At 41.1% G+C, this 25,158-nt stretch overlaps 1 protein-coding gene across 3 annotated transcripts in view; it reads left to right on the top strand.

Moving 5' to 3' along the window:
* Positions 1 to 25,158, top strand: part of ca10a (carbonic anhydrase Xa) — a 337,301-nt gene that overhangs the window by 152,316 nt on the left and 159,827 nt on the right. For all 3 annotated transcript variants that reach the window (XM_066664825.1, XM_066664824.1, XM_066664823.1), the window contains one exon: positions 10,712 to 10,786. In XM_066664825.1, coding sequence (XP_066520922.1) covers positions 10,712 to 10,786 — 75 coding nt within the window. The remainder of the gene's footprint in view (positions 1 to 10,711; positions 10,787 to 25,158) is intronic.

Here is a 25,158-nt window from a genome sequence, read left to right as displayed (position 1 = left end):
AATGAATGAATGAATAAAAGTACTGTTTCAGAATGTTTGCAAATGGATTAAACAGGCTCCCTCCGCAGGATGTCCTTTTACAAAACGAATGTCTTGTATTTTATGACCATTTTGACAAAGCTCACTTTTCACTCACTTTATTTTTTAGAGTATTCTGGTCTCAGTTGGTTACACATTTAAATCAATTAGGTTTTTTAATAGCGGAATTGGTATATCCTTATTTGAGACAACTTCAGTGATAATGATTTTAATGAAACCAAGGTCACAAAATTATGGTTATTTTATGCTTTTTAATATTTCTGTTAATAGATTGTGGCAGCTCAATTTCCACTTTTCCAAGCAGATTATTCCTTAAGGATATTAGCGGGGGGGGGGGGGGGGCATTACTGATCTTTTTGTATTCATTGTCATCAGAGCCATTTATTACCAAGAAGCCGAAGGACTTTGACAGCTTTACGAACCAGTGGTGGATACAAGGGCAAAAATGTCTAAAGCTATTCTGCCACAGTTATGAAGATATAAGTTTCAGGTTTAATCCAGTTAATAAAGATCTAATAAGATTCAGGTTACACCGCTTTAATGAATGAAAAAAAACACTTATGTTTTGGAATCGTTTATTTTATTCCCTCTCATTTTCCTGAATATAGCTGAAAGTGTGAAATCATGCCCCTCTCACAGGTTCAATGTGGATTTATGCAAAATAGATAGAAAAGTTGAATTAAAGTGATCCACTTCAATGTGGAGAATGTGAAAGTCTGACTGTGCCCTGCCGTGAGACTCTGAGATTCTTGAGGAAGTCATGGTTCATATTTCTCACTTTAATATTTATAGGCTAATTCTTTGTGATGGGGGACATTCCACTATTCCCAAGCAGTGCTTTACACAAAGATAAATGTTATAAATCCTGCAGTGTCATTCTTACTGAAGCAATGCAATCTTTCATAATGTTATCAGGGCCGTTTTTTACCACAGTGCTGTAGATTTTGTGCTGGTTTACAAGTAAAGCATACGTTGTGGGTCGGACTGGGTGAGGTTTACTGAGAAATTTAAGATGGATAAGAGAGAACACTGTAGATCTAATCAGTGTCTCTCTATCACAGTAGAACAACTTGTGACATCGTTGTCTGCACAGTTGGAGCGACCCTGGCCAAATTACATTTGATTTTCTATGTGAAAAATAGGACACATCCACTACAAAGAACATATTCCCTTCTGTTTTAATTTGCAGTTCAAAATTTTTTGGGGGAAAAGAAATAAAACACAAAACAACTGTTAGGTTATAGCTAAGTGCTTTTTTTTCTTTTGTTTTTCCTTTCTCTCTCTCTCTCTCTCTCTCTCTCTCTCTCTGTATTGGAAGCAAATAAAAAAGTGTGCTAATGGTTCCAGACAGATGCCATATTTAATTGCGCTCCCAGTAGAGGACTGTTTATTTCCCCCTAAGAAAATTAACAATATACACAACGACCTGCGTACCCAAACTTTTGCACAATAGTGTATTCCTCCACGACCTTCAACACAAAACTCCAAATTTTTAACATTTCACAGCAGTGCAGAAAACGTTGCCTCTGCATTTAACACGGGTGCCAGTGAACACACACTCACTCATGCACAAGTGCCCTAGAGGCATATCTCTTTCTCTTTAACACACTCTCACACAGCAGCTGGTCACCCGTTCAGGGCCCAGGGAGCAAATGGAGATGCCTTGCTCAAAATCATCTCAGCCATGAATGTTGAGGGAGGAGACAACACTTTCTTCACTCCCTAAGCCAACATCTAGCGTAAACGTTTCTTAGACGAGCAGTCCCTGCAGCAGTGGTGAGCAGGTACTTTCATCCACTGGAGGAGCAGGTGTCCACATATGTTTGACCATATGATGTACAGTGTTTAGACAGATCTAAGAGTCGATCATGTCAAGTGGAATGGTCAGCTTTAGGGCCACTCGGGGCCAGGCAGGGGTGATTATAGCACATCTGCACGATCTGCTCTCAGCACACTGTCGGAATCTGAACGGTTCAGGATGCTTTGACTTGATTGAGGGAGTCCTGAAGGGACAAGGCGTGAAACATCACCCTGCTGCAGCTGCATCTATAATACAGCGACACAAACAGGGCCGGGTGAGAGATAATTATCTCATAAGTCAGTAAGCACAGCTGTTGGCAAGGTCAAGTTTCATTTATGGGAGGCATTTGCGCCTCTTTCTCCCTTCCCACTGCATGGATGAGCCGCAGCGTCGCTCTTCTGCTGTAATGAATACTAATGACCAATGTTGGCAATTAGTTCCCAAACCAAGTGTTTATTTACCGCACCATTTTTGGTTCTTGTGAATTCTCTGTGTGTGGAGGGTGAATTGCCGATTTGAATGCTTGACAAGGTGGCTATGGTTAAAGTGGTTGTTGAGGAATGTGGTCTAGTTTTCTTGTGTAAGAATCTGCTGAGCAATGGCATTTATTTCTATCCTTTTGGGTTTTATTTTAAACGACGTTGAACTGCACTCTATCTCTGTGTGTAGGCACTTGCATACCTACTGTTACTTCTGAAATCAAGGTATTTTGTCCAGGTGTAACACACCTGCAAAACTGTGATTTTGGACAGTAAATAAAAATCAGAATTTCCTTTAAAATATAAACCATTTAGATTTCAACATGTACACTGTCTCCTAACAGCATAAGATTTGGTCAAGACCAGATGTTTAGCAAATATGTGTCCTAACATATTAGTTAGCACCATTAGATAGTGCTTCACATTTACAACATTTATCAGAATGGGGACTAGTGAGAACTGTGCGGTTTTAGAAATGGGTCTTCAATGTCCCGCCCACAAACCTGAAATCAGGATTTTAATTGGTTATGCCTTTGACCGGCCTGTTTGCACCCGTGATGGGGCATAGTTACATTTTGGAACATTGTTGTGAGGATTACACTGCGTTCAGCTACAACCATTACTGAGGGTAGCTGTTAATGAGTGATTCTGATCTCAAATGTAACATAAACTAATGAAGTATTGGAAGGAGCTCCATGACTCTAAATGTAGTTTGATGCAGTTAGGTGTATCTTTCACCAAACACTTTGAATTATGAAGACTGCACTGTGTTCTACAGCCCTGGGCAGAAACAAGAGTAAAGAGATGCCGTTCATAATACAACGACAGAGGTGTCAGACACATCCAGTGGTGTTGTACATGAACAGACGTATATAAACAGAAGGTCATGGCTCTTCTGAAATCTTTCATTTGTGGAAAAATCTCAAGCAATCCCAGCATTTAAAGGATAACATTGGGTTTAAGCATTATTTGTGTAAGTCTACCCCCAAAACTTTAAATAATTTAATTAATTTTTACATTTTGCTGTCATATAATTCCTTTATCAAATCATCTGGTTGATGCTTTGATTTTAGCTGATATCTGATGCATTTACTTTATGCCAGAAGACGACTGGATAAAATTTACCCTCTATTACTGTATGGTTAAACTGGTTAAAGTAACCTGGTTTAATCCTTTATAATTCCTTTATATATGATTTTTTTTTTCATTTAATTGCATTGTTGGTATTACAGTTGGGTGAAAGCTAAATTGTAACGCCAATGTTGTTTTTCTGGGGTATTGTATGAGTGTATTGGTATAGGCATATATGCACATGGGCGGCACGGTGGTGCAGCAGGTAGTGTCGCAGTCACACAGCTCCAGGGGTCTGGAGGTTGTGGGTTCGATTCTCGCTCCGCGTGGCTGTCTGTGAGGAGTTGCTGTGTTCTCCCCGTGTCCGCGTGGGTTTCCTCCCACAGTCCAAAAACACGTTGGTTGGTGGATTGGCGACTCAAAAGTGTCCGTAGGTGTGAGTGAATGTGTGTGTATGTCTGTGTTGCCCTGTGAAGGGTGTACCCTTGTGCCCAATGATTCCATGTAGGCTCTGGACCCACCGTGACCCTGAATTGGATAAGGGTTACAGATAATGAACGAATGAATATATGCACATGTATAATATCTTCATCGTTCCAGAATTCCATATCTGTGCATCCCTACTTAACACAGTGGTGAAGGAGTCCAGGTCCCATTTGAATGAATGTCATTTAAGGCGCACACTGTAAACAGGATTTTACCTACTCTACAAACTCTGAACATGATGTGGATGATCACTTTAAAAGTTGTGCGGTTGAACTATAGCCAGCCAGGCTCAAAAATGCAATAAAAACATTCTCAATAAAACACAGATTATAGCAAAATAAAACCTTCGATTTAGAGCTCCATTTAAAGTCCATTATAGTTTGAAGTCCTTGAAGTCCAGTGTTGTCCAATACTTGTTTATTTATCAGTGTGATGTAGGGAGGAGATAATATGATGATTATCAGACCTTCTGCTCTCTTACTTTGCAGATCTGGCCTGTTTGGTGTCAGCTGTATTAATTAAATTGTTTAAATATTAATACTGTGTTTACTACCTGCAGTGTGCATCTGTCAGCCACAGCGGATTTCTGATTGTATGTAGTTTCATATTTAGAAATGATTGTTCCTGGGTTTTATGCAAATTCTTCATTAAAGCATGTGAAGAATAAGCAGGGGGCTCGTTTCCATTGGGAATGTTTATCTGAAAATGTGTGTTAATTAGTTTTTGATCTATTGACCCTCACCCTGCAGCCATTCAATAGGTTTGTTACCTCAGTGCTGTGAACCACTCACATTTATTCATTTGATTACGTGCCGCTGAATAATGCACGGCTAAGCCAGCTGCCAGGAAGCCGCTCTATTGTGAAAACAGTGAGGTGGCAACAGAGCATTCAATAATTGTAAACATCTTATCATCAATCACTTTAATCATCTTATAAAGCTGCTTAATTCATCCATTGTTCCATTCTGGCCTCTGCCTAAGTCATTTCGGCCTTTTAAACCTGGCCTTGATGGATCTGCATTAGACACTGACTGAAAATTTGTGACACATTTGTTCAACATTCCTTCTGAAATCAAGGGTGTATACAAGGGCAAAAAGATTTTATCCCAAGTGATTTTGGAACATTTATATTGGTCAACCCATGTAACTTTGAAGGACAGCTGCTGGGTTCAAATGATGTCATAAACTAAAAATCCACAATTGATCTATGTACAGTTTTTTTCTGTTCTTTGGAATAATATTTTACCCACAATTATGTGAATGTTTTGGTTTAGAAGATTTAAACATGTTGATTCTGATGTTGCTCCTCCTTGGATCACCACCTTATCGAGGTGGAGGGGTTTGCGTGCCTGCGTGAGCCTAGGAGCTATGTTGTCGGGGGCAATAGCCCCTGGTAGGGTCTCCCAAGGCAAATTGGTCCTAGGTGATGGGCCAGACAAAGAGTGATCCATAAAGACACAGATGAAAAAGAGGAAAACATGGACACAGCCTCCCTTGCCCGGAGCAGGGTTACCGGGGCCTCACCCTGGAGCCAGGCCCGGGGGAGGGGCCCCTTGGCGAGCGCCTGGTGGCCGGACTTTCACCTATGGGGTCCGACCGGGCTTAGCCCAAAGGAGATACATGGGTCCACTCTCCCATGGGCCCACCACCTGTGGGAGAGGTAGTAATCCGGGTCTGGTGCATTGTGGATCGGGTGGCGGTCGGGGTTGGGGGCCCTGGCGTTCTGATCCTCGGTTACTGAAACTGGCTTTTGGAGAGGAGTTCTGGGCATGTCCAACGGGGAGGAGGCCCCGGGGCAGACCAAGAACACGCTGGAGAGACTATATGTCTCGACTGGCCTGGGAACGCCTCAGTATACCCCCGGAGGAGCTAGAGTCGGTGGCTGGGGAGAGGGAGGTCTGGGTTTCTTTGCTCCGACTGCTTCCCCCGCGACCCGGACCCGGATAAGCGGTGGATAATGGATGGATGGATGGATGGATTCTGATGTTGCCGATTATGAAAATGGTGCTTTCAAGTTGTTAGTTTGTCATTTAATTAAAAAATAAACAATTTTTTAGCACTAATCAACAGTTGCCTTAAAATAACAAATTAGTGAGATGTCTGAATTACATAATGCTTAAAAACATTTGTCCACCTTTTATAGTTAAGGTGTATATGTAAGGTACTGATGTTGGAGGATCATCTCTAAATCACACAGTTCACTTAAGCTTATTTTTGGCTGGAGTTTCATCCCTCCAGAGAGTAGATTTACTGAACTCCACAGCTGAATGCTGAGAGGATTTATACCCCTCTAGCCAACACTTGACACTGAGCATGCTGACCCTAGATTTGTAACGCTGCCAAAGAGTGTTCTTATTCCTGCTGCTTAGATTACACAAACAATGGGTAAATAAAATAGACAGTTGTTGGTCTCTCATTAGAGGTGACCATAAACATTTGGAGATTATAGTGTAGTTGTGAGAGGTCATTCAGAGCAAGGCTTCTGAGGCTTTCACTGTAGCATACTGACTGTGGACGTGATGTTAATGCTTTACAGGAACAATAGGTAGTATTCTTACCTTAACATTACAGCTTCAGAATCATTTACTGACCTGTAAAAGGGGAAAATCAAGCCCCTGTCTCTGCTATTCTGGGATCAGCACTGCAGAAACTACACTTTATAACTGTTGGAGGTGGGTAGGAAACCACCCCTCTCCACTCCACCATGATTTCAGGACAGTGCTGTAAACGTTAATTACATTTTAACTGTAGGAAGAGCCCAGGGGCCAAAAAACAAACCCTTAACTACAGGGTGGGCCATTTATATGGATACACCTTAATAAAATGGGAATGGTTGGTGATATTTACTTCCTGTTTGTGGCACATTACTATATGGGAGGGGGGAAACTTTTCAAGTTGGGTGGTGACCATGGCAGCCATTTTGAAGTCTGCCATTTTGGATCCAACTTTTGTTTTTTCCATGGGAAGAGGGTCATGTGACACATAAAACTTATTGGTAATTTCACAAGAAAAACAACGGTGTGCAGTACCTGAAACTATGGATACTGGAAGCCTGTGCTAGCCTTTCTCCTGCGGTGTTGCTATCAGGGTTTGAAGAGTGGGAGAAGAGGGTTGCATTGACAATCCAACACAATGGACAGGACTTTGAACACATTTTATAAGTGGTCAGAAACTTGTAAATAAGTCATTAAAGAATAAAGTTACATTATAACCAAGCACACCATTGTTTTTCTTGTGAAATTCCCAATAGGTTTTATGTGTCACATGACCCTCTTCCCATGGAAAAAACAAAAGTTGGATCCAAAATGGCAGACTTCAAAATGGCCACCATGGTCACCACCCATCTTGAAAAGTTTCCCCCTTCCCATATACTAATGTGCACAAACAGGAAGTTAATATCACCAACCATTCCCATTTTATTAAGGTGTATCCATATAAATGGCCCACTCTGTAGTCTTCTTTTTTACTTCTTTTACTGATGTTATGCTAATTGTCCCTGTCGAGGTTCTTCTGACCTGTGAAATGAAACAGTGTTGTGTCTGTTAACAGTGCCCCATCTGCCCCTGAGCCTGACTTAGTTTTCACTTTATGGATTTGAGCTATTCCGTTTTGCTGATGCTGGTATAATTCCTGTTGGGCTGCAGCCAGACTGTGTGGGGAAATGGACCGGGGATTACACGGCCTGCTTCAATTAACATCCTAAAATATGCAACATCCTATTTGCATGCAGTTCTTTATATTGATCTCATTGGTTCAAAAGCCTTGCCTCACCACTGAAGGTTTACTGCATACCACTGCTGTCAGGGCCAAACATCAAATAGTAACTTTTACACAAGCAAAAGCATGTAAGTTATAACAACTATTCTGCACCTCCCAACCCCAAAGCCTCAACTCTTCAGAGATGGCTGTGCACCAGATGTCAAATCACTGCTGTGAGGATTCAATAGCCTTCAACCACAGGAGAATTAGTGAGATCAGGTACTGATGTGGGATAATGAGTTGTGGATCACAAACACCACTCAAACTCAGTCCCACAGGTACTGGATGGAGATGCTTCATTACATAATTCAATATTTCAGTGCTGAGGGTAGGAGTGGCCTAAAGGTCAGAGACAAGAAGGATTCCGGTTCGATCCACCAGACCTGCAGTAATAAATATGGGCAAAGGGAGTGATGGAAAAGAGCTTTCTCCTAATTCAGCTTTCAGGGCTGTAGTGCCCTTGAGTAAAAGTGTCTGTGTGTGTGAACAGATGCACCATAAGTTAGTGGAAGTCACTCATTAGTGTCTTCAAACTTGGGTAATGTTTCTGTATATGGGGCATATAGTGTATGTACTTTGAGTCAAAGTTTTGTGAGAACTGATCTGAATGTAGGGCAACAGTCAGTTTCTAATCCCGTAAAGGTACATACAGAAGGAACCCTCAAATATGGAGATGCAAGTCTTTAATCCGGCAGTGATTTTTATATCTAGGACCACACATGCATGATAACACTTCTCATTTTTAAAGCACATGCCCATGTACACACATGCGCACTCTGCCAAAATCCTCTGATGTTTCCTCAAAATATCTGCCATGAGCTCCCGCAAAACCCTCAGAACTGCGTGTGCTGATATTGTTAAGCAAAATATATATATTATCTTGACAGAGCGAGGCAGGCTGTCTCAGAAATGATCAATTGTTGGTGTGTTCCTATCTCGCCTCCGTGTCAGCCCTTCTAATGATTGTGACTTTAAACCGCAGGTATCGAGGCTTTGTTTTCCCCAGAGTGAGAGATGGCTTGATGTCTTTGTCTTGTCCCAGAGCTTCTCTAAAGCTCCCCTGCATTATTAGCCCCAAACCCCTCAGGAGAACATGGCTGATGAATTGTTATTGCCTCTCGCACCATGGGCTCTGCTCTGAGATGCTTCCTGACAGAATACCTGAGAGATGGAGAAGACAAATATCATTCTCTTTAATAAAAAATGTTTTTACTTGTAATACAGCGAGGGAGGTTGTTCGTCATTGTCTATCTCCTGCTTCTGAAATCAATGCAGTTTCAATTGCAGGTTTTATCCTGTGCTGGGCTTTTACTTTGCTTCAGGCTTTTTACATAAATGGAACGGTGAGGGGGATATATGGCGGATGAGATTTTTCCAAAAGCCACTCTTCTGTGCTGTGTGTGTATATAGAAAAAAGCTGTGCAATTTAATAGAAAGGCCAGTTTTGGTAGAACTCTACTATTCTGAGTTTTACTGGATGGTTGTGTGGTATGGGAAAGTAACACTCTGAATTCACTATGCACATTGGCACTACATTAATATAAAGCACACAAGTCATAATTGTGATATAATTTAGTGCAATAAAATTAGTATTTTAAGCATATACTACAAGTTGTGACATCGACTGCGATGAAAACAGAACCCTAATTGTATTAATGGGAACCATTTGATATGGTTTTCACACACTGTGGAAAAACACATGTAGGTGGATTGGCTACTTGGTGTCCATAGGTGTGAGTGAATGTCACCCTGCAAAGGACTGGCAAGCCCCTTCAGGGCTTTGTTCCCACCCTGCGCCCAGTGATTCTAGGTAGGCTTCTGACCCACTGCCACCATGAGCTGGTACCACAGTACATTGGTTCTCGAGCACATTTTGCAGCGTCTCCCTTTTGTAAATGAGAGTATCTGAGCACCACCCCTGTACGTGCACACACACGCTGTAACACACACTCCACTGTAATATTGTAACCATTGAAATTCAAACAAAACCGTGACTCTCAAATCACTTTACAGTGGAAATGTTACATGTGACATGAACTATTTAAGGCATTCATTTGCCTTGCTGTGCCCCCCTGGGTCTACGACTGAACACTGCTTTTACTTTGTATTGCAAGTCACTTTGAAGTAGTGTAAGAATGAGTGGTATTCACATTTTTATTCCATTATCCAGTCTGAAAATATTAACGTAGCTGTAGATGGGTGTGTAATTAGAAGAGACGTCCAAATACATTTGCCCAGTTATTGTATGATTATTTCTTTTATTGGTAATGTTTTGTCATGCTGGTGTACCCCGATGATACCTGCGTTAAAATATGTGCCGTGAGGTAAAGATGAGTTATAGTGCCACTGGACTCCATTCCTCTATAATAGCTGTTTATACCTGATAACACTGAAAGTGAAGGTGGTGGTAAAATCCTTTGTGCTCCTCACAGTTAAGTATTGTTTCCGCTGGCTGATTTTCCAATACATCTCTGTGGCGGTAGCATTTCTGCTCCTGTGTCCACCCCCTCTGTCCTTATGAAATTGAACTGCTCCCCTGCATTAGTCCTTGTCCTCGCTGGAAGGATTAACCCACCTCCACTTCCATTAAAAGGCTTCCTTGCCACCTCTGGCCCTGCCATTAAGCCATGTTTTTCAGTGGCACAGTTCAGGAAGTTCAGGTGTGGGGGGAAAAAAAATTGCAATATCCCAAAACCTCACCTCGTAATTCCAGGTCACGACCCTCTTTAGTCATGGGATCTTTACCCAGTCACCTCAATTATAAACGACATCCCTATTCTAATCGGCCATTCCTAGTCAAGTCCCACCCAGTGCTTTAGAATTCATTTCCATACTAATGGCTGAGGGAAAAGGTGGCGGATTTTCAATTCCAGCTTTGTTTGTTCTGTGTGTGTGTGTTTTCCCTGTCCCTCTCCACACTCCTGTGTTTGTCCAGACTTCACTTTGAGGAGGTTATAATGATAGAGTAGCCAATGTTGAATGGTCAATTCAGATAAAGGCTCTGAACTTGGAAATGGTGTGGTCTGTCTGAAATAAAGGCCAACTGATAACTATTTTCTTTTCCCTTGCCTTCCAGCTCAGCCAAGTCCACCCAAGATTCATGAGGGATGGTGGGCATACAAAGAGGTGGTACAAGGGAGCTTTGTTCCAGGTAAGTCCTCTCCCATGTTTGCGTTCTTCTGCTGAAGTGAAATTTCCACACGGAATTAGACTTGATAGGTCGTCTTATAAAAACAGTCGGTATAGCATGGTGGGAGACATTGCTGTATTCAATACAGTCCTTGGGAAAGATCTATAAGGCCGAGTTAACCTACCACTCTAACTGATTAAATGTGAAAATCTAAATAAGAGCATCTTCAAAATGTTAAATAAATATAACATCACACACATTGAATACATTTCTCAATACGCAGAAGGTAGTGAAACTTTTTCTAAGGTTTAATGAGTTGGAGGAGAGGGGGAAAAATATATTCCCTCTGGCAAGGGAAAGTTCAACCTGGAAGAACAAAGTGGTCTTAATGTTACGCAAGGGTGCACTTCACAACCTGTGAGACCCAAACGAACACTCTTGAGACAATCATAAACTTGCCTGAAGTGGGATAGATTAAAAAAAAATAATAATAAATATATATATATATATATATATATATATATATATATATATATATATATGTACACATACAGGGTGGGCCATTAATATGGATACACCTTAATAAAATGGGAATGGTTGGTGATATTAACTTCCTGTTTGTGGCACATTAGTGTATGGGAGGGGGGAAACTTTTCAAGATGGGGGTGACCATGGTGGCCATTTTGAAGTCAGCCATTTTGGATCCACCTTTTGATTTTTTCAGGGGGAAATGTGTCATGTGACACATCAAACTTATTGGGAATTTCACAAGAAAAACAATGGTTTGAATGTAACTTTATTCGTTCATGAGTTATTTACAAGTTTCTGACCACTTATAAAATGTGTTCAAAGTGCTGCCCATTGTGTTGGATTGTCAATGCAACCCTCTTCTCCCACTCTCCACACACTGATAGTGACACCGCAGGAGAAATGTACCCCATATACCACACCATACCATCAAGATGTGCAGCACCTGAAACTACGGATACTGGAAGCCTGTGCTAGCATTTCTCCTGTGGTGTTGCTATCATGACTCATGTAAGCAACATATTCCATATTATGGGTAAAAAAGTCAGAATATCACTGTCACAATACTGATAATTTTTTTTTTTTTTTTATTGTCTAAAAAGACTATTATTGTGAACAATATGGTACAGCCTTAACAGCCAGTATCAGTATGCTTTATTGTTGTATAAAGGCTGGAGTTTTACTGTTCCCCAGATAAAAACTCAACTCAACAACAAAAAAAAAAAAACCTTTTAAATCCCTGATTTTAGAAATGGGTTAATTGTCTAGGTTATCTTACAGATACCTCGTTTATCTTGTGCTGTTATTTGTGAGAACTGCTGAGCTAAGGGCTCTGTGCATCACACTTGTAACTGTTGAAATCACAGTTTGCTTTAAAGACCCTCAGGCAGTTACCAGGTCCATAAACCATAGCAGTGACTTTAGAAAATGGTGAATTTTATGTGGACTACATGGATTCTGAGCAAAGGTAAAATGTCCTGATGATGAAATAGGCAATGGTTTGATTTCCGCTTTTACTTTGAATCTGATTTAAAATGTGTGTACATCATCAAATAAAAGATTTGTTGTTATTAAAGGGGAATGTTCTCAATTGTAAAACTTGAGATGCATGTTTTTCTTTGGACAAAAAATATTTTGGACTGAATCACATGAGGTGTTTCAGCGCCGGAGTCTGTACTAATGGGGACACACAGCCTATCAAAGAGAGTCATTTATTAGGCAATGAGCAGGGCAAAGGTCAGGAGCCTAAAACCACGAGATTGTTCTGTAAATGCAGCTGTTGAGCCGTGGTGATTGAACATGCTCAGTGCTGCATATAGAGCGACAAAAGCTACCTATTTGTCATGGCAAAACTATTTAAATGTTTGCCCCTAAAGTAGGCAATACTTCTCATAGACTTCCATGGGGCACCAACCAAGACAGCACGATTGCTTAACATATATTCTATAGGTTGGTGGGAGATATGACTAAAATGTAACCTTGCAATTCTTTGGCTTTTTCACTGGGTGATAATGATGCATCAGGAAAATTACATACTTTCTGGTTTTGGTGGAATGCTGCAAAGTAAATCGTCAAATTACAATTTCATGTCAATATTGGTGTGTATGATAAACAAACTGCATTATTAATGCAGCAGTGGAGGATAGTGGAACCACTGATGCTGAGTCATGGTGTTAAGATGGAATTTATTTTCAAGTGAAAGTCCGGCTCGGGTCAGGTCATGGAGATTATATATTTTTATTTCCTGCTGTCTAGGAGCGATGTGAGATATATACCATGGTTTCTTTCTCTGGAGCGTATAAGCTCTTTATGGGCCATCCGTGTGATCGGGGTCAGCACAGGTCAGTGACAGGGCATTAACTTTTATGAATGCAGCGGGATGATGGGCTTATGGTTTATTATACTTTATTTATTTTATTTATTATTTATTTATTTTCCAGGGGATTACATTGTCTGAAGTAAGGCAGGTGAGTAGAGGTTTAAAGTGATACAGCCTGTTTATAAAAAAAAAAAATATTAACAATCTACAATGGAAAATGGAAAGGAAAGAAACAAGGAAATCTTAAAGCAGCGTTTGTGAATCAGAGTCACATCCTGTGGGAACTCATGCTGGGCATAGACACAAACCATCTTGAGCGGCTAAGGAGGGTGTGGGAGATTGACAATCTGGCTCCCGCTTATTCACCAGTGGTGTGGCAATGAGCCCATGGTGAGGAGAGCAGAGCTGTATTCCTCTGATTGTCTAGTGCTTTGTGCCCAGCAAACCCAAGCGGCTGTTATTTCCAAGCCCCACTGATCCTCTTTTTTTTGAAAAGCGATGCTGTCTCTTGCGTCAGGGTCTGGTTGGAGGGGGTTATAGACCCTGCACTAGACCCTGCTCCAGGGGCCAAGTCACACGCATGGAGATCCCAGCTGGTGCTGTCTGATGATTCTTCAGATGTGGAGCTTTCTGCTGTGCTCTTCACTTGCTAGCAGCAATTGTGTGCAGCTCTGTTAATAAGCGGATTTTTGTGGAGCAGCAAAGCAACAGAATGGTGTTCATCCCCTGAGAGGTAAAGCTTGCACTAAGAGTAAGGTCTTATCAGTTGACAGCCTGAATAGTTCAGTCAAGTTTTCTACTCTCGTTAAAATACTGCAGTACTTTGTTTTAAATAATACTTCAGTACATATTCTTCATTCCCAACATCGAAAATCTCAGATAGAGCCACGACTGTGGTAAAGAACCTCTGATTTTTATCTACGGTAGTAGCAGCCATCTTTCCAATTTCAACTGTTCAAAAGCTGCAGCGCTTTGACTGATGAAGTAGAAGTCATTATTTATTTTAATAAATACAACATCGCACACCTTGAATACGTTTTCTCAATATGCAGATAGTAGTGAAGCTGGTCTATTAAATGTAGTGGAGTCAGGCTTCACTATAAGGCTCCACTATACGGGAGTAAGGCTGGTCAATATAATAGACTTATCATACCGTATTGACCTTTTTTAGTGTGGTGGTTTTTATTTTATTTTTTTAAAACATGAGAATAAATGTATTGTTCTGGTCTCTTGGGGCCATGGGATTTCTTTAAAATCAGTTTACTTTTTTTATATAAGTGTAATGCATGTAATCACATGATTATGCTATAAATCACTATATCTGGCAAAAATTGAGATGTGTGTTTGTGTGTGTGTGTATATATGTCATATCTGACCCACCATGACCCTGAATTGGAAGAGCGGTTACAGATAATGAATAATATATATATATATATGTGTGTGTGTGTATATATATAAACAATCAACGCTCTCTCTCTCTCTCTAAAAAAAAAATCATTATCTGTAACCGCTTTTCCAATCCAGGGTCGCGGTGCGTCCAGAACCTACTCGGAATCATTGGGCGGAATCCTCCATGGCGTGTTCCCGTCCTTCACAGGGTGACTCCCACATTCACTCACACCTATGGACACTTTTTTGAGTCACCAGTCCACCTACCAATGTGTGTTTTTGGCCAGTGGGAGGAAACCGGAGCACCCGGAGGAAACTCTTGCAGACATGGTTACAGAGTCACCCAGAGCAGGACTTGAACCCACAACCTCCAGGTCCCTGAAGCTGTGTGACTGCGACACTACCTGCTGCGCCACTGTGCTGCCCATGTCTAAAACAGATATTCCTGTAGTATGTCAAGCACACCCAATGGCTATTGTGACAGGGCTAGTCAAAGTCAGAAGTTTCCAAAAACATTTTTTAAAATGAAATATTTTACAAATTACGCCAAATTAAACAGGACTAAGGATGCTTTTGGTCACGAATTGTGACATTACTTCTCAAAATATAGACGTTCCTGACACCATAGAATGCTCACAGCCTATAAAGTACAGCACATTAAGGGGGGGTTAAAGCCATCGCCTGATATGATGGAGATGATATATTTGAGTTCTGTAGTTTTTAAAAAGTTATTCTTCCACTGGCTCCTGGTACTTGTCCTCGTATACCCTATTGGTGGGAAAAGAGCTCTGAACCAGCTCAAAGGTTCCAATCAGTTTTAGGTTAAGCTCTTTAAAATCAATGGAGGATGCTAATGGGCGAGTACTTCCTGCATGTCGAGCAAGTACGAGCCGTTTACATACTGACAGTCATTGATCGAAACTTAATTAAGGAAACAGAGAAATGACTATAGGGGCACGGTGATTTGTGTCTAAAAGATTATTGGAACAGAATGGATGACCCTTAGAGACTTGTCTGAGTTGCTGTGTACATACTTGTCTTCTGGGAAGTCGTAAACCACAGATTTATTGTTGATGAGTTTAGGTAATCAGACAGACATTAGAGCTTTTAATACTGTGAGAGTTTCTTTCTTTCCACTGATGCTCAAGGCGTAAACCCAGCATGCCGTGTGGGTATTGTTTTTTCTTCTGTAGTGGTTCTGAGAGCTTGTACAAATGACTGTTTGGTGGTATACTGACTCGGAATCCAAGCGACTCTGCACCATGATAAAAGTGGAACAAACCACATTTCAATTCTGCTTGTTTTTGCTTTGTTTCACACAGATCTCTTTCCATAGCCAGAACGATTCCTGTGCCAATCAATTTTCTAAGCCTCCACTTTCTATCGCGTGTCATCTGCGTCCCTGGTATGTAGTGTGCAATTGTCACAACTTCCCAAGGCAGCCAAAACAAATTGAGGGCACTGCCAAGAGGGATTGCAGATGGAGGAAATGGTGTTAAGCTTCTTTTCCTTCATGAATTACCAAATGAAAAATGCAGCATATCATTGCATACAGTAAATCTGAGTCTGCTTCCAGATTGTCGCTGAATGTGTAATCTGATGCCGAATTCTGTGCTGTGTGTCAAATGCATCGATGACTGATTGGAATGAAGCAGTCTGATTTAATGAACATGCTGTAACTCTTGTGAAAGGGTTGTGTAGATCTCTTCAAAGCAGTGGGTTTTTGTGGGGCTACAGAGTGGCTCAACTGTCTGAATGTTGGCCATGTCATCAGACGGTGAGATTGATCCTCAGCGATGCGTGGCTGGGAGTCCAACAGAGCATAATTGTCCTCGCTTCGTTCGGGTGGTTAGGATTGCCTTCAGACTCCCCCATAACACACTTGAAGTAAGCATTTGTTAGCCTTTATCTTCCCAACTTGGTCGTGTGATGCGGGTGTCTAGAAAGTGGGTAGATGTGGCATTTACTGAATTGAGAAGTAAGTTGGATGTAAGCTAAACATGTTAAAGTAGTTTTGGTGTTTTTATTATGGACATCACTTTCATAATCATTGCCTTTAGCCCCGGAGACTTGGGAGAATACTGTTAACTCACAGGATTGGTCGTAACATTTAACGTATTGTTTTTGCATTCTTTGTTTTATTTCTCTATGGTATGTTAGCTCTTATAGTCTCATAGGTTGGGTGTAATGATCATTTTTTCCAAGTTTGTTCTAACTTTTATCATTGCTTACTGCAGTAGAATTGTGATTATAGGAAGTTGGGCAGCTGTGGCCTTAACGTTATGGAGAAAGCAGGAATTGTGCTTTCTCATCCATCAACATCAACTGCTTATGTGCCATAGAGCAAGGCACCAAGCCCTGTTTGCTATGGATGCCAGCCTGCAGTTCCAAGTGTTGTGCTGGGGAAAATAATGTTCACAACCAGGAACTACAAGGTTTTAAATGCCTAAAAGCATGTGTTGTATTAAAATTAAACATGTCCCTCCCATGTGGACGTTTGGCTGTTTTATTTATTTATTTATTTATTATTATTATTATTATTATTATTATTATTATTTGCCTTCCTCCACCCCTTCCCCAAAAACCTGCAGTGTTTCATCAGAAGTGTCCAGCAGTTATTAATATTAGATTTTGACTCAGATGTAGGTGCTGTATAGTTTTGAAAATAAATCTTTATTGTAGTGTGACTAGGATCCATTTGACTCAAGGCACAAAAGATCCTAGTTTGATTACAACAAAATACTACAAACAGAGTAATGGTGATTATCATAATTAAACCACACTGTTCTCCATACCTGAGGCCAGTTCAACAGCAAATAATCAGCTTAAGTACAGAGGCATGCATTTAGAGTAGCCATTTGTCCATTGAAGAGAAGAGAGGGGAACAAAAAATCAATGAACGTTGTTTGTGCATGGGTTTTTTTCCCCTCCCCTCTCTCCTTCCACCCTTGTGTTTCTAATAAATAAATCAGTCAATGCAATGAATTTGTGGAACTCCCAGTAAGTATTCTGGTCGACTGCCAAGCACTAGCAGTCGTATTTGTTCTGTGAAAAAGTGTTGTGAAGGTATGAATATGGGGAAATCAAACAGCATATGCCAATTAAGAAATCTCCAGAGAAAAATTCTTCAACACCATTTGGTGCTCAATTGCCCATTTCCTCTCATCAGGACGAGCCATCAGCATTTCACAACTATCTTGCTCATCATTATGACTCTTTAATTTCTGATTGATGCTTAGTGTGTGTTTTCAGGCACCGTTTACAAGGCTTGAATACTGCTCCATAGATCTTTCTTGAGCTTATTTTATATAAATCTCAGAGTGTTAACACTCAGCTTCATTGCAAGTGGGTGGAGCTAATTGGTTATAGGCTGAATGTGTGGCTATGTATTGATTTTTGTCTTTTTATATTTATATGAGCTTTCCTTTAGCTTTGTAAACAAACGCTGTTCCATGTTATGGGCTCTTTTGAAAGTGGCACTACACGTCAGTTAATGAGATTGCGCTGATTAGCATGTTTGTGATAACTAGTGCCAATCCAGAAAAGCAAGCTAGCATATGAGGAGAGCATTAGAAGAAACTTTAATCAAAAGATGATGCTGTTTGTGCACATTAAGGCTAATGAGTGTGTTGATGATGCTCCTGACTCAGCGTCAGCTCCTAATGAAACCATACACACAGAGATACAGTGCGGGGGGGGGCTTTAATAGAGAATGGGGAACAATATGTCCTTAATGAGGATTACAATGTTAATAGCATAGCAAACATTTTATTTTGTAGACGATGATTAGCCACTTCTTAGTTTTGAAGAGCTGGTGACACTATGCATAAACCAGATAAATGTAAAAGCCATTAAGTGAGTAAATGAGGATTCTTGGAGTGTTTGTGTCTAAAAACTGCTGAACAACAGCAGTAGTTGTCTTCTGTGCCACTGAATCAGTCACCTTTGCCTTTAAAGTAGTTAGGTTAATTGCAGCACTAATTATTTGAGTGAAAGTCTGTTTACGTAGGCCTAGTCGTGCACAGAGTGGGACATCTTTCACCCTCTTAACCATATGTGTGCAATTAAGCAGCAAAATTGGCCAATCATGGTCTCAAAGCAAAGACAGCATTGTTTGTTCAAGGCTAATTCATATTGTAATATTGATCGAGCCTGTTGTTTACTGTGCTTAGTTCTTAGACAGTGCTAGTGTTTAGTAATGGGGTATGTTTGGGTGATTCTATTGTAAGGCAATAAGTGTTTCTGAGCTCACTGCTTTGCTATTTAATTAGTCTGCCTTGTATTATTGAAGCTGTTGTCATTCGGTAGATGTGTCCTGGCTGTATTAGGAATCCTAAGTCTGAACTTGATTTCTGAATGGGTGAAGTTTATGGAAAGTTTTAAAATCAGCAGGTTCACTAATTTTTCCCTTCAATAACATCGTTAGACTGCCAACCTTGCCGAATCTAGTGTAAGTTGCTCTAGTGAGGGTGGAAGCTGCTTTGGGAAGCTGTTATTTAATACTTGTAGACTTAATGTATCAAGTTGTTTGATGCACAGGAATGTGAGCTTGTTATTATTGTCATTAATTCTGTTTTGATTACTATACAAGCTCATTATTCATAGGATCCAGGGATATCCTAGTGAAATAAGTCAGTAGGACAAAGATGTCTACAGTAGGAGGTGACGGAAGTGATTTGAGAACTCCTCAAATCACCTGCAATTCCTAAAATGGACATGATCCTGAATCCTATGTCACCTGTTGCTTATAGCATTGATGTAACTTCCCTGCCAATCTGTCTGAATTTTTGTTGCCCCAACCCCAAAACCAGTTTCTCATGCACACTACATGTTAGTCATCCCAATACTACAAGGAAGCTGTAGCTTTTTAATCAGAATATTGTTGAAATTAACGTGCGATTAACATGTGATTTGATTTACATCACTAATATATATGTCATGGTCTTGATTTTGTTGATTCTTTTACTTAAAAATCCATCATAGTTTACATAAATGTAATTTATCAGGATTCATCATAGCAAATTGTGCACATAGTAACATTTCTTTAAAAAGATTAGCTATAAAGTACACTGACTAGCACAGCGCACAATAATACAACACCGTTACCTCAGTACCGTTATTGTGTTCGTTTTTAAAGTCTTATTATTTTTAAAGAATGAGATTTAAGCATCTATTTGCTTTATTTATTCATTTATTCATTCATTCATTATCTGTAACTGCTTATCCAATTCAGGGTCGCGGTGGGTCCAGAGCCTACCTGGAATCACTGGGCGCAAGGCGGGAATACACCCTGAAGGGGGCGCCAGTCCTTCACAGGGCAACACAGACACACACATTCACTCACACACTCACACCTACGGACACTTTTTTGAGTCGCCAATCCACCTACCAACGTGTGTTTTTGGACTGTGGGAGGAAACCGGAGCACCCGGAGGAAACCCACGCAGACACGGGGAGAACACACCAACTCCTCACAGACAGTCACCCGGAGCAGGAATCGAACCCACAACCTCCAGGTCCCTGGAGCTGTGTGACTGTGACACTACCTGCTGCACCACGAGGCCCTTTATTTATTTATTTAAATGAATATTATTAATTTGTAATGTTATGTTTGAGCGTTAAATGAACGTTCTGTTTCAGACCTACAGACCATAGTTGCAGTATACTTCTGGGGCGGAGTCTTTTTTAAAAAAATAAGTGTCTCCAAATATCCGCCCAATATTGCAGCCATCAAATTCATCAGCAGAGAGATTTGCACATGCACTGATATGAGTGATTGAGTGATGCGGCCTTTATTTGTCAATAGATGCCGGAGCAATGCATTGAGCCCCTGCTTTAATCTCTGGATTTTGAAGAGCCCCTACAACAAAAATCAGCAGCATGTCTGAATGGTAATTCATCTCATTGACAGTCATCCAAGCGTCCCCCTGGAGGCCCACAGGAATGCTAAGTTTAGGCAGCAAAACACATCCAGAGTGGCTAATTTTCTCTTTGGTGGTGAAATACATCACGCAGCAGATCTGCTCTGAAGGGCTGACAGCTGTAGGTATTAAGAGACTGTGTGATGGATGGGGTTGCAGGAGGAAGCCTCTCATAACCTCCCCTTTATTTACCACCACTTGACTGACAGAGAGGAGAGAGGGAGGTGGGAGAGAGGTTGGGGGGGTGAGAACGAGGAGGTGGAGTGAGAACGACATTGTGTGATAGAGGAGGGGAGAATGAAAGAGAATTGGGGCGGAGAGAGGGAGAGGGATGCACAAAAAAGTGAAGGTGTGGAAAGAGAATGCCCTCCTGTCTTTCCATGGCTATGTTCTCTTTTTCTCTCTAAAATGGGAAAGAAGAGGGGTACAGAGGAAAGGCTACAAAGGAGCAGTGAGAAATTGAGAAAAAGTGATGGGATGGAGACAGAAAATGTTAGAATAGAGGAGGAGGAAATGGGAGGGGGGGTTGCATATAGATAGAAAGCAAAGAAAAATCAGAGCCCTGTACATATGAGAGCATGCTGAGAGGGATGGAGAGAAGGAGACAATGACAAAGAAAAAATGAAAGATAGAGAATGGGGGAAAATAGCAGGGATGGAAACAAAAGTAGAGGGGGAGAGTATAGGTAAAGAAAGAAGTGAGGAATGGAAAGAGGGAGGTAAATGCTCTGAAGAATGAGAGAAAGCAGGACAGAGCAGTGATGTCTGTGTGTGAGGGCCCCAAGGTTCAGTTATCAGCCATCAGTCAGCGCGATGAGGTCTGGGCACAGGGATTATCAGCACTGTCACTAAGATATTGAAAGCTCTGTGTTAGAAGGACGTTGTGGATGAAGTGTCAGAGACGTGTGTCCTGTCCTGGTGTAATGCGATTAGTTAGTATCTGACACTTTTCATTTCCAGTACACAAAACAGAATTGATCATTTCACAGAGGTGCAGTGGCTGTAGCGGCACGCTCTCTGGGACTGAGCGGGGTGGGGTGGGGTGGGGGAAATAAATAAAAAATAACATAAATAAAAACCTTGACATGGTTTTATTAGATGCCACATTCACAGACATGTTAACTCCACACGGGAGCACACTTTACAGGGAATGGGAACTGCTCTTTTACGGTGAAGGATTGCCCATTTACAGGCGAGATCAGCAGCATCTGCTCGTAACTCACTCGTCCGTGAACTCGCTGTCCGTAGGGAGGTGGACACCTTACTAAAGTGTAAATAGCTGTCTGCTGATATGGAGGTGTCTCTTTTGTTGTATGAAGTTGTTGGAGAGATTTATCACTATTCTGTTTAAACATGCACTGAGAAATTTAAACATGCAGGTGTGTGGGTGTAGCCAGGTTGAGATTGCACTCAATGAGGCTGTGATGTGGGTGGGGCCTAAAGGGATCACACTGCATGAGGCCTAGATGCGAGCAGTGTTGGTATGAGTGTCGCGTCTGAGGTTCCAGCAATCCAACTCAGACAATGTTCTCCCTGTGTCTGCATGGGTGTCTTCCCGCTGGCAAACACACCTTGGTTGTGTGATATTGGCCACAGAAACTACCGAATGCTATGAGTGACTATGTGATGCCCTTTGATGGACGGTCACCCTGTCCACTGAACATTCCTGCACTGCACCCTATGGATCACTGAACAGGAGGACGATGAATGAATGGATGTTTGTTGTGTTGCTGCTGGTTCTGTCAGTACCTCTCATATTGTATCCCAGGCACTGATATGTTAATATTGGTGATTGAAGCACAATGTGTTGCTGATGTAGGGCAGACATTGTAGCTTGATGGCTGCAGACCACTGTGAGATTTAAAAACCACAACAGTCTTATTACACTGCCTCTGCGCCTCTGCAGCTTGACGTTTTCGTGGAGTCCGCAGTGCCCTTGTGTGTAACACAGACGCCCAGCCCAGTGTAAATGGGTCCGGATTATTATATTTGTTGGGGGAGTCAATGGGGAGTTCCATTAAAGCCAACAATACCCTGTACACCGCTCTGTCTGCGTGTGAGACTGTTTTGCTGTTTAGTGCGGCTCCTCCTAGACATGAATGCTAATGATTGCCTTGCCTGGTGATGAAAAATGACCCCCACTGCTCAGGAAATCTTCCTGTCACATCTGAGAAGGACAAGATGATGGCTGCGCATGAATAAAGTTATTGGCTTTGACTAGCAGTGTTGATAATGGCAATTGTATTCAGTTTTCCCTGCACTCCACTGTGACGGTCATGCCTAGCAGGGTAATGTGTGCAGATAAGACGGAAAGGTGTGTATAAGTAGTGTGTCTTAGAAATCTGGCGACTTCAAAGGAGAGCGCCAGTGTTGAGAGGAGAAAAGTGAGGGGACTGAAATGTCTATATTGCTACAAAAACAGCATTTACCACCTCTACTTTCTACGCTGACCTTTTCCTTTCTTTGGGAGATCAAGCAGATATAATATTTCAATGGGATTTTTAAAGAAGAGTGTCCACCTCTCTGTAGAAAATGAGAAGCTGAAAGAAGTCTGCTCACCTTGCCTCGCGAACTGACGTCCTTCCAATAATTCTCCCATTCATTTGAATATGAGCAATTTACTTTTGATAAGCAGGTATTGTAAAGGTCAAACAACAGACGTCTTTACAACCCAGTTCCCAGCAGAATCGCTCCACACCTTTCACAGACCTTGCCTCGAGAACTCGTCTTCATTTCTCCCTCAAAAAACCAGAGGTATGGTTTAATTTCAGAAATTTATCCTGCTGAAACCAAGTTTCTGCAAATGTAATAATTCAAAAAAAAAAAGAAAAAAAAAATCATTATTCAAGTGTGAATAAAATCTGCTGTAAAATCAATATCACTCCTGGCTGTGTGATATTATAAGATTACCTCACTGTGTGGGAATGGTGATTGACTAATTTAATCAATCACAAAGACCTCTGCAGTTTCAGGGAAAAGATTCTGGGATTCCGAGTTATGCAGAGTTATACGAGTTCATGATGACTAGAGGGTAATGCACCTTGCTGATGTGGTAAACTCTGCTCGTTCGCTTAACAAGTGCTTCACAGTTATCAGTGCAAACAGACGAATTATAGTTACACTGCTAGGGTGCCTCCTGAGACCCCCAGAACACTTCACATTGTTTGGCACTTAAGGGGATCACTTTAGCCACCACCAATGTACAGCATCCTCGTGGATGATGCAACAACAGCCAATCCTCACCTCGCCACACATCAGCTATTAGTTGGAGGGGAGACAAAGTTTGAGCCAATTTACTTGAGGATGCGGATTGTTGTGAGGATTGAAGGGGTCACGTTGGCAGGTTAACAGGACATCCAATAATACCACTATATATTTTTTTCTTTTTTTACTCTTTCTCTTCAGGAAATACCATGGCATCTTTTGGTCACATCAGAGAAACTGGACCTTGTTATTTTAAATCTCATTTAAAGGACCATGCCATTCAGTACAGTGTCCCTGTCACTGCATTCAGGCATTGGAATCCACACAGACCAGAAGAATAAATCACCCCCCCCCCCCCAACACCATTTGTTGACTCCCATTCAAGTGCTAGCCAGGCGCAAAGCTGGTCCTGTGTTCAGGTGCTATAACTATAGTCTAATTATAATTTAAACAAGTTATTTTAATTTTTATTTTATTACCACCTCCACCATGTGAGACTACCACACAGGACTCCTAGGACCACTGGAGAAAGACCCAGGCAAATTGTTAATACTCTGGAAAGTTATTAAATTTCCTTTCAAAATAGCTGTAATATACAGGTTCTTCAGGAGATAATTCTGAGGAGATGAGATTTTGATAATATACTTTCATGAAGAAGATTAATTTTGCCGAATAAGGGGCTCCTAACCACTGTGCAGACTATCACCATCTGATAAACAGTTCTTAAAGCTTTCATCTTTGGCAAAAAGAAAATCAATGGGCTGTTTACACAGAGTCCATGCCTCCACATGTCTGAAGATGTAGTTGTCAACAAGCCATTATTGATAAATACTTAAATAATAAATGAACTATTTTTGATCTACTAGCCCTGACAAAACAAATGAAATCACCACACTTGGAGGGTGCTCTTGCAGAATGTTTGCTTTGTATCAAATAATCAAATCACAGATATGGTACACAATCATTTTTGTTCAATAGCTGAACTTTCTGAGTGTTTGAGGCTTGGACTTCATTAATGGAGAAATGATATCCTATCAAGCTGATTCCAACCTCAAATAGATCTTAAATTGTCCACGTTTGCAGGCTGGAGCACCAATGGATTAATATTCTTTAAATTGCTTTAAATTTTAGCCAGAACATTTCAGTGTTTTCCTGGCCATGTATTTTGGGTCAGTATGACTTGATGTGCCAAAAACACAAAACTCTCTTTGCTTCCTGACGAGATTCATTATCATTGTGGAGAATGACTTCTTCATCAACAAACCTAGTGAGGGCTATCTTTGATTGATTGTCCTTTACCTGACATGCAACTCTGTATCATAAATAAGTAAAAACCTGGGTGAACATTGTTTTGAAGAGTAGAACGCCATAATGGGTCTACATTTATAATATACAGAGTTGGCCATTTATATGGATACACCTTAATAAAATGGGAATGGTTGGTGATATTAACTTCCTGTTTGTGGCACATTAGTATATGGGAGGGGGGAAACTTTTCAAGATGGGGGGTGACCATGGTGGCCATTTTGAAGT

The sequence above is a fragment of the Hoplias malabaricus genome, chromosome 3 (assembly GCF_029633855.1).
Source record: "Hoplias malabaricus isolate fHopMal1 chromosome 3, fHopMal1.hap1, whole genome shotgun sequence".
Lineage (NCBI taxonomy): Eukaryota > Metazoa > Chordata > Actinopteri > Characiformes > Erythrinidae > Hoplias > Hoplias malabaricus.
The sequence above is the reverse complement of the archived record's forward strand: the minus strand, read 5'-3'. Positions and strand labels throughout refer to the sequence as shown.